At 50.3% G+C, this 16287-nt stretch overlaps 1 protein-coding gene across 6 annotated transcripts; it reads left to right on the forward strand.

Annotated features, from left to right (window-relative positions):
- The first annotated feature begins 28 nt into the window (after positions 1 to 28).
- Positions 29 to 16192, forward strand: TPRA1 (transmembrane protein adipocyte associated 1). 6 transcript variants are annotated; one of them, XR_013957649.1, is made up of 12 exons: positions 31 to 167; positions 4088 to 4287; positions 4415 to 4547; positions 6826 to 6912; positions 8359 to 8431; positions 8890 to 8969; positions 10075 to 10185; positions 10600 to 10660; positions 11664 to 11766; positions 12368 to 12448; positions 13556 to 15177; positions 15645 to 16192. XR_013957649.1 is itself a non-coding variant. In XM_080625441.1 (11 exons), the coding sequence occupies exons 2-11, from the start codon at positions 4100 to 4102 to the stop codon at positions 13756 to 13758; spliced, it is 1089 nt and encodes a 362-aa protein (XP_080481567.1). In that variant the 5' UTR covers positions 29 to 167; positions 4088 to 4099; the 3' UTR covers positions 13759 to 16192. The 6 variants fall into 6 exon arrangements, 5 of the variants coding, with proteins under 5 accessions (XP_080481567.1, XP_080481566.1, XP_080481569.1 ...); XM_080625441.1 differs by having other exon boundaries at positions 29 to 167; positions 13587 to 16192; XM_080625440.1 differs by having other exon boundaries at positions 29 to 167; positions 4091 to 4287; positions 13556 to 16192.
- The last annotated feature ends 95 nt before the right edge of the window (positions 16193 to 16287 follow it).

Raw genomic sequence — 16287 nt, forward strand, 5'->3', positions numbered from 1 at the left:
CACCCGGCCGAAAGGGGGCAGCCGCTCCGCTCTGGCCGTGCGGCGCTCGGCTTCGCCCGCTCTTCAGCGACGCTCCCTGGCTACAGGGAGCGGCGGGGCCGGGGCCTGGTATGGCGGCGCTGCGGCCCCAAGACTGAGCACTGCCTCCGGCGGGGGCCCGTGGCGGGGTACGAGCGGGGCCGGCGGTGGGGAGGGGGCACGGGGAGGGGTGGCCGGGAGCGCCGGGGCACCGCAGCCCGGCGGCACCGCGGGTTAGGGGTGCTGTCCCAGTGGCGCGGCCCCGTCGCGGCCCTGGCCCTGTGAGGTGAAGGGGGTTCGGTGCCGGCCCGCGGAGCCCGCTGGGTTCTGCCCTATGCAGGCGCTTCAGCCGGCCCCGAGCGGTGTTTTATGGTAGCCGGGAGCCCTCCTGTGGTAGCAGCGCCCGCAGGCACCGCTGTCTGCTGGGCAGGAGGTAACCGGCGGCTTTCCCCTGCTTTCTGGTCCCTTAGCAGCCTTTAAACCCGACCCTGGCGGGGGTGAAGTGACCATAGGCTGGCGCTGTGCTTTAGCTGCCGCCTTCGGCAGGAACCAAAACCAAAACCAAACCAGCAACACCCCTCAAGATGGTTATTTCTGACAGAGATCCGCCAACTGGGATGGTTCTGGGTTATGGTCCGATGGTCTGGGTAATACCGATGGTTTTGGGTTATGGTCCATGCTGCTGGGGCTTAGTTTTGGTTGGGTTTAGCGTTGCAGTTACTTTGAGTTCAAAATGGGCCCTGAGGATGAAGCTTGGAGAAGGGGAGGTCTGGAAACCCCTGTCTTGTGAGTGCTGAGGGTGGAATGCGAAGCACAGTGGTTGTGACCAACAATGCGGGTTAAAAAGGAAGAGCTTAAACTGGTTTGTTGTTGTCTTGTGTTGGGTTTTAATTCACTGAAGTAACAGTTGCATTAAAGCAGGGATCTGGTCAGAATGGGCTTTTCTTGTATGGGTTTAAGGAGCAGCCTTACCGCTGCTGTGATCTGTGCTTGCAGGGGTGGCTGTGCTGGCTTCAGAAGGGAAGAGAACTTGCATTTTTGAATGGGAGGCCTGGCAGTGTTTAATTCCCCTTCATGTGGTCGGGCTTTGAGAGCACAAATTGATGTGAGCCCCGAGCTTCACTGAACTCTGGTACAGTTACAGTGGGGTGAATGAAGAAACAATGTCCCCATAGGACCCACAGCAACCAAGGGTCAGCTCCAGTGGCTAAAGGGGCTGCAGGAAACCTGGAGAGGGGCTTTGGACAAGGGCCTGTAGGGACAGGACAAGGGGAATGGCTTTAACCTGCCAGAGGGGAGACTGAGATGAGCTCTTAGGCAGAAGCTCTTCCCTGTGAGGGTGCTGAGGCGCTGGCACAGGGTGCCCAGAGAAGCTGTGGCTGCCCCATCCCTGGCAGTGTTCAAGGCCAGGTTGGACACAGGGGCTTGGAGCAAGCTGCTCCAGTGGAAGGGGTCCCTGCCCGTGGCAGGGGTTGGAGCTGGAGGAGCTTTAAGGTCCCTTCAACCCAAACCATGGTGTGATTCTGGTTTATGGTGAATTGAGCTGCCCTCTTTGGGAAACAGAGACCAGGACTGTGGCAGTGGTTTCTTCACGTGGCTGTGGGTGGTTTGACCTGTGCAGGCTGGGCTGGCTGCAGTGCACAGTGGGGTGAGTGATGCCTGGGCTATGCTCAGCTGACTGGGTTAATTTTGGACCGGGCAGGGCTGTGGACAGTGAGGCGCTGCTGTGGGTGATGAAGCCTTCCTGGATCCTTCCCATCAGTTCCCGCTCTTGTTGCTGAGGGATTTTGCTGGTGATTTCCTCAGGAACGGGACAGTTCCTCACATCCTGGCTGTAGGGCTTAGCTGTTGGGAGGCGGGGGCATCGTGCTGTCTTGCTGATGGCTTTGCTGCCCTGTCTTATCCCCCTGGGTGTTCTGTTTGCTCCATCTTGGGAGGTAGAGCAGGACCCCAACACCTGGCTGTAGCGAGGAGCCTGGCTGAGGTAAGCCTGATTCTGCTTTGCCCTTTGGAACCTTATGACTGGAGCTCTGTTCCATGGGGCCAACTCCTCTCCTTATCAGCAGCTCCCTGCTGCAGTGTGATAGTGGTGGCTTCTAGGGGAAGAGAGTGGAGCCTGTTTGTTCCTTTTATAAGGAAGTTGTTATCCCCATGTAATTCTCACAGCTTTATCCTCAAGCTCTTTTCAGTCTGACGGGCAGATGGAATTCTTTGTGCAGGAAGAGTTGTTAGGAGGTGTGATGGCTTGCAGTTGCTGTTGTTATTCTGCCCATGCTCTGTGAGGTCTTTTGAAGTTATTAACTGAAAATCACTCTCAACGGTGTCAATTCAAAGGGAGAAGCTGGAAGGAAGGGAGGACACTTCTGGAGATAAGTCTGGAATGTCAAGGTTGCCTGCTGGACCTTCCGCTAGGACTTTTTGGCACAAAGTTGATCTTTCCTGGTCTGTGTGTTTAATGTGACATCGCTTGTGCAGCACAGCATATGGCAGTCACAGAAGAAGCATCCCGCCTCAGTGAGTGCCTGCCAGTATGGATGAGCCAAGGGAGCATGACTTGGTTGAGGTGGGATGATCCCTTGGCCCTCAGAGGACCCAGGAAGAGTCTCAGCCTCCACAGAGGAAGGGGATCCTGTGGCTGACAGCCTGTGGGCAAGGTGCTCCTGAGCTCTGAAAGCTGACACAGGGCTGTGCTGAGCCTTTCCAACCTGTGACTGGTCCAGGACCTCACAGGGAAATACCTTGGAGTGCTGGCACTGGGGCTGCTGGGTCCTGCCAGGGCTGAAGTCAGACAGGGAGAGCTGTTCTGAGAGATCCTGGATTAGCTGTGGCACACGGAGTGCTCTCCCTGGCAATGTGCCCCTTTAGCATGCCAGCTAATGGAGTTTATTTGTGTGTCCGTGAGCACCTCTTTAGGGAATGCCAGGAGGGGTGGCAGGACCTTGTGCTGGTGCTGAGCTTGTAGCCAGCCAAGTGCCTTAGTGGTGAGGTTGCTGCTTCAGGGTGAAGAGGGGATTTGCACAAGGTGATACATTGGAGCAGGAGCTTAGCAAGGAGAATCAGGTCAGACCCTGAGCGTACACGGGATCCTGATCTCATGTACTCTGTGCCATAGTCCACTTCCAAGGCTACCGTAGAACCAACAGAGGATAAATTGCCGCTGGCACGGGCATGGAGCACATGGAGTTTAATGGATGGCAGAGCAGAGCTTCCCTTTGACTTCTGGAGGGACAGTTAATATTGCAGCAGTTCTGGGCCTGGAGAATGGAGAGATGGTGGAAAAAACATGACTGTTCTCTCAGGGAAGACAGTACAGAGAGGTTTCATCATGGGAACTTCTGTCCTGTCATCTTCCTGAGGGACAGGAGAGGTTTAAAGCAGGGCAGGCACAGGAGCTCTCCTGATTCTGACCAGAGCTCCCTGCTGCCTGTGGGTTTGGCCCATTAGATAGGTTGTGTCTGCTTCTGGGTTCATGAACCACCAGTGCGGCTGCTGCTCCATGCTGAGAAGGGCAGTGCAGTTGAGACTGGTGGATGGAAAGAAGCTGGAGAATTGCAGACTGGTTTGGGTTGGAAGGGAGCTATAAGCAACAGGTTTTGGGTAGCGGCCTTCATGTTTTTCTTTGCAATAGCTGAAATCAAATAATAGACTGTAACTTCCTGATCTTGGGAGCTAGGATGATAATGAATGCTGTGGTGCAGCAGGGTTGCTGTCTCATCTGATGATGCCGTGTATTGCTGCTGAGTCTTGATTTCTTTGTTCTATGAATCTGCCGAGGCTAAAAGTCGCACAATTTACTCCAACAAAGTATGGTGCTAGTTTGAAGGTGTTTGTTACTGTGATACAGGATAGTGTGTTCGTGCTACCCACCCTAATGCTGTGTGCAGAGTCAGGGCAGGTGGCATTTCATTGTGCAAGAGTGTCTATGATGATGATAACCTGCTGTAACAAGCAGGAAGCAGTTGTGCAGGGGCCTAATAGCAGGGATAGGTTTTCTACCTCTGACTCAACTGATGTAATGTTCCTTTTTGTCTCTGTGTGGTTGCCTTGCGCTGTGTTTGACCTGGACCAGAAGGAAGGCAGGATGTTCCAGTCCATGATGCCTCTGAGATTCTCCTTGTCTGACAACATCACCCATTCGACTGCCTTGGTGACAGCCCTGGATAATGTGACAAGCTTGTCCCCAACAACAACACAGGCAACCAATGACACCAACATCACTGTGCCACACAAGTGCCTGTTGTTGCTCTATGAGGACATTGGGAAGTCCAGGTGAGATAGAGGAAATGGGGCTGGAGGAAAGAGCTTTTGTTCTCGGGGTTTGTTGGGCTGGGGCTGGTGCCTGCCCTCCTACCTGCTACAGAGCAGGAAAAGACCCTGTTTTATTTACCTTTTGCAGAGTCCGCTACTGGGATCTGCTGCTCCTGGTGCCCAATGTGCTTTTCTTTATGTTCCTTCTCTGGAAGCTGCCCTCTGCCAGGGCCAAAATCCGGGTCACTTCCAGCCCCATCTTCACTACATTCTACATCCTAGTGAGTACCTCTCTGTGCTTCAGAACTGAGGAGTGATGGGATATTATCAGCACTCATAGACAGTGTCACTGGACTGGTGGAAAGGGAGCCTAGGCCAGCTCCTGCAGAGGCAAAGCCTGTTTTAGCTGAAGGTGAAGGTGTGCTACACAAATAGACACAGATTCTGGGCCCGTATCTGCTGGATTTGAGTGGATTTTGTTCTGTGGTGATTTTTGGTTTACCTCTTTATTCTTTTGTTGCTTTATTGTCTTGGAATCTAGCATCTTACACTAGCTCCTTGCACTACATAGCATGTGACACAAAACCAGTTTCTCACTAAGGCAGTAAAAGTGAAACACTGGAGAACAGCGAGTGTGAAGCTGTTAAGAACACCACTCAGAAGCTCTGTCATAGGTGCTTTTTGAGATCCTGGTTTGTCTCAGTATGTAGCATAATGCACTTGTGCTCTTCAGTGCTTTAAGAAGCCTCCGTGTTCAATATTATAGCAATAAATCAAAGGGAAGGAACAAGTGAACTGACTTGATGCTGCTGCTGTTTCAAAACAGAGTGTGAAGCAGAAGTGAAGGAACAGCCCATCCTGGTTTAACCCCAGCCGACAGCTTGGCCCCAGAAGCTGTGCACTTTTACCCTTCATGGTGGGATAGGGTAAAGGGGAGAAAACTTGTGGGTTGAGATAAAGACAGTTTAATAGGTACAGCAAAATGTGGAATTCCTTCAGCACCTACCATCACAGGCAGGAGTTCAGGCATCCCCAGGAGAGCAGGGCTCCAATATGTGTGGTGGTGACTTGGGAAGACCAACACCATCACTCCGAACATTCCTCCTTTCCTTCATCTTCCAGCTTTACATGCTGAGTACAATGCCATATGGTCTGGAATATCCCTTGGGTCAGTTGGAGTCAGCTCTCCTGGCTGTGTCTCCCTCAAATGCTTGTGTAGCCCCAGCCTTGTTGGTGGGGTGAGGAACAGAAAAGCCTTTGGCCCTGTGTAAGGCTCAGCAATAACAACAACATCCCTGTGCGATCTACACCGTTTTCAGCACAAATCCAAACCACAGCCCTTATCAGCTGCTGTGTCCCAGCCAGCACCAGCACACAGCCTGGGAGGAAAACACCTCTATTCAGTTTGACCTTCTGGAGTATGTTACTGGGAAATGAGGTGGAAGTGTGTTCTGTGGGGATTTCCTTTCAGATGGCTGTTTGTCCTGTCTTAAAGGAATGCTTTCTTGTGGAGTCAGTGATTAAAGCCAGGTTAATAGATTGGGAAGAGTACCTACTTAAGAGAGGAAGCCAAAAGGGTCTATTTTCCCCTCCCATGAGCTGTTGCTGTTTTACACCACCATTATATTCAGGGACCCTTCTTTTTTGTCTGTGTTTTGCCCCAAAGTTTTCCACCCCAGGAGAGTGTTGCTGTATTCCCCTTTCATGCTATTTGGACCCTTCTTCCTCGGAGGAAGAAATATTCACTGTAGGTGACTTACTGGTCATTTGCATTCTCCAACCACCTTAGAATCAGCTTGGACTCTTCATTCTTTAATAGATTCAGCTGCCTCATACCCCCATCATTAGAATTAGCTTGTGACTTGGAGTTTGATCTGGAAACTCTTTCTGCACAGCAGAGGGGAGATACATCCAGCTGAGCTCTTAATTGCATTGTGTGGCTGTGCCAGCACAGGGGTTGGTAAATTAGCCTGGCTAAGCCCCATGCTGTCATACTTAAATGGTAGCTGAGCTGAGTATCTCTGCACTGAGCAGCAAGGTGAGATGCATCGAAGCTGGTGGCTGTAGATGATGTTTAACTCTGCGTTCCTGAGCACTGTCAGTGGCGAGTGAGTGAAGCACAGGTTTCAGCTTTATCACAGATCTGAAGTGTGGGACTTGGTGTCGAGTGGCTTCTGTTATCTGATGAGACTGGTTTATTCAGTCTCACCAAGCACTTGATCTTCTAACTTGGAGGGATGTGGGTTTTGTCTTGTTCGTCTGCTCCCCTGCCCATGGACTGAAGGGTGGGAAGACCACTTGCCTGTAAAGATGCTGTTGTAAGGAGTGGATGAGACCTCAGAGCTATTTAATCTGGCATTGAGGAGATTTGTTCTTTCCTAAATTCCAAGCCAGTGCTCCTCCATCTAACAGGCCTGAGGCATCTTTGGCCAATTAATCTGCTACAGGAAAGCCTTAGGACGCTGGAAAGCTGGCCTGAAACGATTCCAAAGGGATTTCTGCTCACTACTGCATACATGCCTTTTGATGGGAGCTCACTTTTGGTATCTCTCTGTGTAGGTATTTGTGGTGGCTTTAGTTGGCATTGCCCGTGCTGTTGTCTCCATGACTGTGAGTGCCTCTGATGCTGCCACAGTTGCTGATAAGGTAGGTGCAACACTGATTTTAGAGGCTGTGCTTACTGCAGCTCTGAGCACAGCAATCTGCTACAGCTTCCCTTTATGTGCATGCAAGAGGGATGTGTGCTTTTGCAGTACGCAGCTATATGTACCATGGAATCCTGTTGTGATAGCTGTATCTAAATGATCACAACATCCAGGGCTGTAAAACAATGGGCTTCCTAAAATAGGTACACAAATAATGGCAGCAAAACTTTCCTGTTGCAGGGCTGGAATGACTCTGCTTTGCAAGAGCAAAGACCTGCCTTTGTTACGCCAGTGTTTGAGTGGCTCTATAGAAAAGGTTGAATTCTTTTGTACTGAAAGCAAATAAACCCAAATTCCCCTTGGAAACCGATAGCTGAATGTCCTTGTAGCACTGAGCACAGGGTGAACCTTCTGCAAACAGGAAATAGCCTTGTACATGCAGTTCCTCTGTACTCACTTATAGTAGAATATTACCTAAACCAGAGAGCTCTGTAGCTCTTGAGCTGTTAGGGGAAAAAGAACCACAGAGTCCAGGTCTCCTGGCTTTATTCTCAGGGATCAGTGTGGTGGTTCTGCTTTTCCCTTTCCTGTTACCTGACAGAGCACTGTAATGCACTGCTTGGTGTGAGCAGCTGGATGTCGGCAGCGTTTTCATTCACCTCTGTTGAGGGGATGGAGATGCAGGACGTGAATAACAGAGGAGAGGTGGGAAGGGGCTTTCCTTCAGCTCTGGTGCTGCTGCTGAGTGCACTGTGCTGGGAGTCGTGCACTAAGACACAGACTCAGTCAGGTTTTCCTGTAAGCACATGTTCTGTCATGTCTATTATGTTTGGTTGGTTTTCTCTCTCATACGTATACACACACTGTGCATTTACTGACATTAGAATACCTCTTACATACCTCTTAAACTATTGTGTGTCTTCAAGAGGTTCCATTCAGTGCTTATGGGAAAAGCATTAATAAGCCAGAATCTGGGTTCTTGTTCTGGGCTTGGCACTGAGTTATTGCACGACTACCTGGAAAGCTGCCTCACTTGCTGGCTTCTTACCTTAGCAAATATAACCTGGGAATGGAAAGGACAAGCTGGAAGTGGGAGGGCTTTAGAGTTGAATGTGCTTCAATGTGGGGACCAGAAGCTTTGGAGGAGTGCAGAATACTGAGTTTGTTCAGGCATTACTGCAGAGCCTGCTGCTGTAAGAACCAACCATGTTCACTGTTATGCTTCTGAGGTGCTCACGGGTTTGTGCTCCTTGGGAATAGAGCAGCCAGGACACAAGTGACAGATCCTCAAGTGTGGCAAACCATGGCCACTTCCTCTCTCTGCATGCATGCTGTTGGCTCCACTCAGAGCCTGCCATCCCCTGGAGCAGGGAGTGCAGTTCTGCTGTATTCACTTCCAACCCTGGCTCCATCTAACCATGCTTGTCTGGTTTCTGTTACCCCTCAGATCTTGTGGGAGATCACAAGGTTCTTCCTTCTGGCGATTGAACTGAGTGTGGTGATTCTAGGTCTTGCCTTTGGTAAGTGCCTGGAGGTTTTTGAGTGCTTTGAATGTTTCCTGTTCCCTTTCTGTCTGCATCTGTGAGTTTGGGGGATGCTGATTCTATAAAGGGAAGGAGGTCTAGGATAAAGACACAAGACACATTGATGAGTTTGTTATAAATGGTTGAAAGCCTGGTTGTATTTGCAGATCTGTGGCTTGTGTGGTTTCAGGGCTTGTGCTTTGCTGGTCCTGCATGCGGGTGATGGAGACAGCTAAGGGGAAGAAGACTTGTGCAAAGATCAACAGTCTGATCCTTGCTTCAACCCCTTTTTGTTTAAAGTGGTTCCTTTGGTGGTCCCAGTGGTTAAGTGACTTTAACCTGCCCTTGAAGGCCTCTGGAAATACAAACGTTTTCCCCTATTGCTTTTGGAGTGGACTGATTTTGACCAGGGCTGGGAACACATCCTGAGTCACTCCTGTATTGCTTAATTCCAGGTCACCTGGAGAGCAAGTCCAGTGTGAAACGTGTTCTGGCAATCACTACAGTGCTGTCCCTGGCTTATTCTGTCACCCAGGTGGGTACATGGGAGCAGAAGAGTTAGGCTTTGCTTGGGGTTAGGCAGTTGCCTGCGGGACTCCTATCTGGAAAGTGGCAGCGTTGATCTTAAGATGAGGTTTTGTGGGAAGACTGGATGCTGTGGCAGTGTGTGAGGATCCCAGAGAGCATACACCAGACTCTGTCTCCTTTATGGCATGAATGGCTCAGCCAAGGTGAAGAACTGAGATGAGGTTTAGATGGCTTTAGTGAATCTTGAAAGGGGAGTGAGAGGTTTTCACACCTGAGCCACAAGCTCTAACTCCAGCCTCAAGTGCCAGGATAAGGAGATGAAGAGACCTGCGGTGCTTGCCCTGCAAGGGCAGTGCAATGAGCCTCTTGTCTCCTGACATTTGAGAGCGGAGAGCTCTTGCTGCCCTTCAGACTGGCAGCTGGCTTGCGAGCTCAGTTCATCAGCTGCGTCTCCATTTCTGAACAATGCAGTGTGTGTCTGGGGTTATTCTCCTCCTCGGTGTTTAAGCAGTCACCCTGTGTCTCTGTGCTTGGGGCAGCACCAGGATAACACACAGATCTTTGTTCTGTGACCAGGCTCCTGCTTATGGAGGCAGTGAGCTGATCATTACCACATGACAGAGCTGAGGAGCCTCAGAAATATCAAGTGCTGGAGCTATATCTGGGTGTTTACAAGCACTTTTCCCTCTCCACTGTATGATAGCTTCTGTTTATACCATTCTTTAAGCAACTGAAGTGAATGAGACTTTTATGTGTGGGCTTTTAGATTCTGGATGCTTCAGCAGAAAGGGTCTACTTTAGAGATGGAAATGGAACTCTGTGTATGTCAGACAGCTGCTTGCATCCTTATCCCTTCATTCAGTCTCTGTTCCGGAATGTCATTGATGTTGGTTTCACACAGATGCAGGTTCCTGCCACTTTTTTCCTCCCCTCACTTCTTGTCTTCGGTTTCTTCTTCTCTTCCAGTGTGAGCTTGACTTGCTGTAAGCAGGGCAATAGCTGGGTCTTGGGGGCAGGGACAGCTCTTGTCTGAGCTTCTCCCTTGTCCAGACACCCGCTGTAGTGAGGGTGCTGCCTGCAGCAGGATCATGTTGGTGCCACTTCTCTCCTAGGGCACCCTGGAAATCCTGTACCCTGATGCCCACCTCTCAGCAGAAGACTTCAACATCTACGGCCATGGAGGGAGACACTTCTGGCTTGCCAGCTCCTGCTTCTTCTTTCTGGTAAGTACTGAGCATGAGTTAAGCACTTTGATAGCTTCTTTGTATGTTCTATATGGGGCAGGGAGGATGATTTGTGTCTAAGGCAGCCTTAGCCCTGCTGATGCAGTGCAGCATCGATGCTGCCCCATAGCAGGGAAGCTGAAGCAGAAAAGGTGTGGTGGGAGTGGGATACGCTGTGGCAGGTGAATTCCAACGGAAGCAATGTTCTTCACTCCTTGTTTCTCAGGGACCAGCCTTTGTGTGCTGATGGGGGTGAGGTCTGGGGCCTTCGTATCTGCACTGGGTTTAGTATCAGGGGTGTGTGCCTCTGTCCTGAGGCATCTGTAGCGTGTGTGACACCACACACCATCCCTGCAAAGATTGCTGAGTTCAGCTGCCAAGCAGCAGTGGAACAGTTACTCTTTGTCTCAACAGGTCTATTCCTTGGTGGTGATTCTTCCAAAGACTCCTCTGAAAGACCGGATTTCCTTGCCCTGTAAGTGACTGTGGTGTGTTCCATAGGATAGGTGGAGGCAGAGCCAGGATAAAGCATAGGTGGGAGTAAGAGGTTCCTGTATGTGGCTGCACTGCAGATACAGCCCACTGTCTTGGGGTACAAATACATGGCTAAGGACTGATAAGTTATCCCTGGAAAAATAGTTATGTTGTGCCCTTTGGAGAGCAATTACTTTGCTACTTCAGTAGCTAAACAATTACATAAAGAAAACAAGATTTACTACTCGGCTAATGATACAGATGTAATGTAGATACATTATCTGCAGAGAGCCTGGAAGAAATGGCTCCTTAATAACAGCTTCCTTTGAACTGTGTGTGTGAAGTTAATGAGTACATGTTGGTCATCCCCAGGGAAAGAAAAGCTCATTGGAGCTGCTTAGCAATTTTCATCTGGGCATTTGCTTTATTAAGAAGCTTTTCTGGTTTCTTTTTGTTGCCGAGTATCTGCAGTCCTTGACTGGGGGGAGAAGCTGTTACTCAGATGTTTGCATTGGGCTGTTCTCTTAAGTAGCATCAGGATCTGTGTGTGGTACCTGAGGGAGGGGAATGTGGCACACGCCACAAGCAGCAGGTCCTGGGCCTGATGCGCTCCTGTCCAGCTCTCCTGAGCAGCTTTGTGGGTGCTGTGCATTGGAAGGGCACAGCACGTGTTGCAGCTCTGGGGTTTGTGGCTTTTCTTCCATTCAGTTGTGTGGCTCACACTGGTTCCAGATGCTTGACTCTAGAGTCTTCGCATGTGTTGTCATGACCATGTGTTTTCAAAACCCACCTGGTGTGTGTATTCATGCAGGGCAGGGTATGGTTTAGCCCACTATACCTCCATCAATCCTGCCAGCGTGGGGCAGGAAGATGCACTCTTAGTTCTTCAAGAGTTCTTAGATAAGTTAGACCCTTCTGCTGGGTATGTTGTCTCCATCAAACAGATTTGCTCTGGGCTGATACTTATGAGGTTGAGTTTCATCTGTGGCCATGTTTCCCCACAGCCCGGAAGAGTTTTTATGTCTATGCTGGAATCCTGGCACTGCTGAACCTGGTGCAGGGCCTGGGCAGTGCCCTCCTCTGTGTGGATATCATAGAAGGACTGTGGTACGTACGCTGGGGAGCAGCTCTGCAGCCTGGCTTCTCGTGTTGTATTTGAGTGTCCTTCAGTGCTGCCTCTCCTTGTACTGAGCTCCTAAGAAAGGGTAAAGCTGTTGGCTCTCCTTTGTGCCAAAAGACCTTGAAGTGGTGAGGAAGCTCAGTGGAGAAGTCTGTGGAGCTGCATGGTCTTAAAGTGGTGAAAGTAATAGTTTGAATCCACCGATGCCGGGCCATTGGCTGGTGTTTTGTAGGTAACAAGGGAGAAAATGGCCTGTTTTGCTAAGAATAGCACGGGGACCCCCTTGTTCAGACCTGGAGTGTGGTTCTTCAGGGATCCCTGTCACTGCTGAGTCAGAATTGGGAGCTCTGTGACTCCTCTTGGCCAGACCTTGGGGCTTGGCATGGTTCCCTCCAAGTGTCTAGAAGCAATGACACACACCTATGGCAATGTCTGTTACTCTGCATCAATCTGAAGTTGTTGAGCACAAGACTTTCCTTGTCCTCTCCTTGGGTACTCTGGAAGGAAACTGAGGGATGCGATTGTTGTTACCCAGCTGTATTGTGCATGAATGCTAAATTCCTTCATGTTCCCTTTTGCTATTGACAGCTGTGTTGATGCTACCACGTTCCTTTACTTCAGCTTCTTTGCACCTCTCATCTACGTGGCATTCCTGAAAGGCTTCTTTGGGTGAGTAGCACAGGACCAGGAGTTCAGAGGGGATGTATTGATTGACATTTCATTGTGTTGCACTCGAGTTCTCCCCATCTGTAGAATAAAAGGCAGTGACTGGAATAGGGAAGGGAACTTAGGGAACCAGTTTTGTATTTCTGGCCTTGAAGTTTTTCCTATGTGACCCAGGGCTGTTTCCTTCTATCCAAGACTCCTTTATATGCAAAATAGAGCTGATGCTATGTTCCTTTCAAATACTTCTTCAGTGTCTGCATCCTGTTTAGCACAAACTGAAGTTAACTAAATGTATAGTGAGAGACTGAGTCCCGGAAGGTTGAATGTTCTTCGGGGTGGGTTTTGGGTCAAGTTTGTAGAAAGGCTCTGGGGGTTCGGTAACTCTGATTGAGGGATCCTGCAATGAGGCCGAGAATTACCGGTTAAAGCACTCGGGAGTGCGATTCCTGGCTCGGGGCTGCCGCTGTGTGGCCACTGGAGGAGCTGCAGCTTGGTAGGAAAAGCCAAGTGGTTTAGTGTAGCTTTAGCTTTTATTGTCCGTGAGCAAGACGCAGCAGGCTTTACAATAACTAACACATGCAGTACTCCTATAATATCCAAATGTGCCTCTGCTGCCTTTTGAAACCAGAAGGGAAAAGTGTCTGGAGTTCGAGATGGAAACTGCAGATCCCCAATATCCCTGTCTTGTATTTTGGTTTTCCCAGCGCACACAGGTGGAAGTTGAGATGTGTTGGCCACAGAACTCCTGTTCTGTTGGTGTCAGTAATTCAGGCCTCCCAAAGATGAGAGCACCTTTCACACATGGAGTTTGGATTCTGCCAGTTTTAGTTCTCTTAAGTCACTTAATCCAAAGTTACCTTTAGCATCCCTTCATGGCAGTTACTCTGCCCAGTGAAATACACTGCTAGGTGTATTTCAGGACTGAAAGGCAGTGTGAAGAGGCTTTTAGGGTCTGAATACGCAATTTCTTAGTGCTGCTGAGTGTCAGTTAAGAATAAGTGGCTGTGATACTACATTGTGATACTACATTGCTGTGATACTATATTGTGATACTACATTGCTGTGATACTCCATTGCTTAAGCAAGTGTTTTAAATCTTTATCACTGCAGGTCTGAACCAAAGATCCTTTTCTCCTACAAGTGTCAGGTGGATGAACCAGAGGACGTGGACGTGCACCTTCCCCACCCTTATGCTGTTGCCAAGAAGGAGGGGCTGGATTCTGGCTTCTACTCGAGCACTCAGATCGACACTGCAGCCTATATGGATGACATGGCCTCTCTGCCCTACCACGTGGGCAGTGTCAACAGCATAGACAGTGATCGCTGGAAAGCCATCAACGCCTGAGCAGGGCTGCCTTGTCACTCTCGTTCCTGACCCCCTCACACTGCAGCCATTGGGATGTCCATTGGAAGCCTGTCCTTGGCTATCTGCCATGGCTTTCCTCTCTTCCTTAGGATTTCCAAAACCTATTGTGGAACTCAGCTGGCAGCCCAAATCCTGTTGGGAACAACATTTACTGTCACTACTTGAGGACAATGTAGAACAGTTTTGTTCATAAACCTATAAACACTGAACCTCCCTGATCCTCTATGTTCCAGATGTCAATGTGACTCAGAAGACAAGGCCTGACTGGCACCTCTTCCTTTCAATGACTGAAAGCACTTGTCTGGGGAATGGTGTTTAGGGATGAGGGTGTTGATTTCACTGCTGTATTGTACATGTAGAAAGAGTTTGGTGGCTGGAACTGAAGATGGTCTTCTTGGGCTGTTCCAAGCAGTGTGGTTGCCTGGGTCTGGTCATGATGCAGCAGAGGGGATAGTGTCTGAGGGAAGCTGGTCAGCTGGGCTCACCTCTGCTTTCAGCCAGTGCTGATGGAAATCATGAACTGCAGTTGCTAGGGGTTAAAAGGAGTGTTCTGGGTGGCAAGGAGAGGTATGAAGAGGAGTGACCTGTTCTTCTCCCTTGGAGCATCCTGTGGGGCTGGTAACTTGCAGCATGGTGTGAACTGACTGAGCAGTAGGGAGGCAGGACTGACAGGGCTGCTGTCTAGCTGAGCTGAATGAGCTGTGAATGGGTCTATGGAGGCTGCACTAGTGTGCAGCTGAGCTCACAGGAAGATGTGAGTAACAACACTGAAGCAGGCTGTGTTTCAAGACTAAAACCAGTGAGGAAGGTGCATTTTCCATCTGTGCCCTGCTTCATGGGTCTGGCAGGGCCCTGGAGAGTGCTGTGAAGGAGGAGGCTGACTCTGCAGATGAAGGCTCCAGAGGTGTTCAGGTGCTTGAGGCAGAGCAGAGCCCATGATGAGTCCAAGCTGTCAGTGTTGAGTGACTGGAACCTTTCAGACACCGTAGATGAGCTAGAATGGAGCTGGCTGCTGCTCTAAGTTGGGAGGCAAGTGAGAGATGGATGTTTCTCCTTCCCTTGTGTTGCAGTTCAGATCCCCAGACTTCTGCTGGTCTGATAGGCTTTATGGCTTGATAGTATTGAAAATACTTCTGTGCATGTGGAGTGTGGTTCATTTAAATACTATCTGGAACTTCTTCTCACCTCTTCCATGCTGGAAAAGGGACTGCTGTTGTCTGAGCTGTCTGGCACACGGTTTCAAGACACCATGTTCCAATCCAGGGACTGTTTCAGCTGGAAGCTGCATCAGGCTGGTTTGTGCTCTCCAGGGGTGAAGAGGTGTATTCCTATAGCCGTGGGGTGCTTTCCTACCTGAATCCCTCAGGTAGGTGGAGATCTGCTCTAAAGCAATAGCAACTCTTCCATTAGAGACGGTAGAAAGAGGGATTTGGAGTTTGGGGACTCTGTGCATCTCTTGCCCAGCTCACTGCTGTTCTGCAGAGCACTCGGGTACCAGTTTCTGGGTATCACCATGCAGGCTGCAGTGTGGAGGTGTTCGTTTGGGTTGTGAGCAGGCAGAGGAAAGCATTTGCTACCTGGTGTTCCTGCTATAGGGAAGCAAAGGTTGGGCAAGAACACAAAGTCCATATTGGTTGCTAAAACTATGCAGGCCCTTTGCTTACCTGTTTTTGTTAATGAGCAGCACAGCCTCTGTCCTGCCTGTGGACTTTGCCCTGCAGGCCTGTAACTAGCACTGGCACCTTGAAAACACCCACCCCTTTATTATGTTCTTTTCAGTTCCTTTTGAGGCTCAAAGGCTTCAGTTTGTGCGAGCTGAATTGTCTCTTGCAGGGGAGCAGCCTGTCACGTTTCCCCTCCATGCAATGGCTATGGAAGGGCTGCACAAGCACCCGGCCAAGTTAGAGAAGTGGCTGTGCTCCTCCTGTTGTCGCTTGCTGTGAATCGGCCTGAGCGCCGCTTGCTCGCTTTGCCATGGATGGGTGACACGGTGCCTGGGTTGTCCTCCTGCTGCCGCTCAGCGCTGAGCCCGAGCTGCTGTTAGGAACCTGCACAGCTCCCCCGGAACCGAGGGGCCTTCACCAGAGCCGAGAGATGCGAAGGGCTCAAAGCAGTGGAGGAACGAAGGAGCGGCTGCGTGTCCATCCCAAGGAGGTTCTGCTGACTCAGCATCCTCGGAGGACAGCCCTGCCCTCCTTGGGGGTGCCAGGAGCAGGTTATGAATTCACCCTTCACCAGTGCTGAGGGATCACCCGGGTGAGCGGGCAGCGTGTCCATCCTGTCCTCTGCAGGCAGGGCTCTGGTTTCCCTGGGGTGCCCTGTGCTCTGCTGCTGAGGAGCTTCTGCACTAGGTCATGAGCTGACCTTCCTCTTGTATGTTTGTGTATATATCTATAGCTAATGCTTTTGGCCATCTTCAGCATGGTCCTTGAGCAGAAGTGTGTTGGGGGGGGGGGGTGGTGGTGTAAAAGAGAGA

This window comes from Psittacula echo (genome assembly GCF_963264785.1).
Source record: "Psittacula echo genome assembly, chromosome: 9".
Classification (NCBI taxonomy): Eukaryota; Metazoa; Chordata; class Aves; order Psittaciformes; family Psittacidae; genus Psittacula; species Psittacula echo.

Coding starts and splice junctions, on each gene's coding strand:
- TPRA1 (XM_080625440.1), top strand. CDS start 4,100: ATGTTCCAGTCCATGATGCCTCTGAGATTCTCCTTGTCTGACAACATC. Junction 10,186..10,599: donor GCTCCTGCTTCTTCTTTCTG/GTAAGTACTGAG, acceptor TTGTCTCAACAG/GTCTATTCCTTGGTGGTGAT. Junction 12,449..13,555: donor TTCCTGAAAGGCTTCTTTGG/GTGAGTAGCACA, acceptor TTATCACTGCAG/GTCTGAACCAAAGATCCTTT.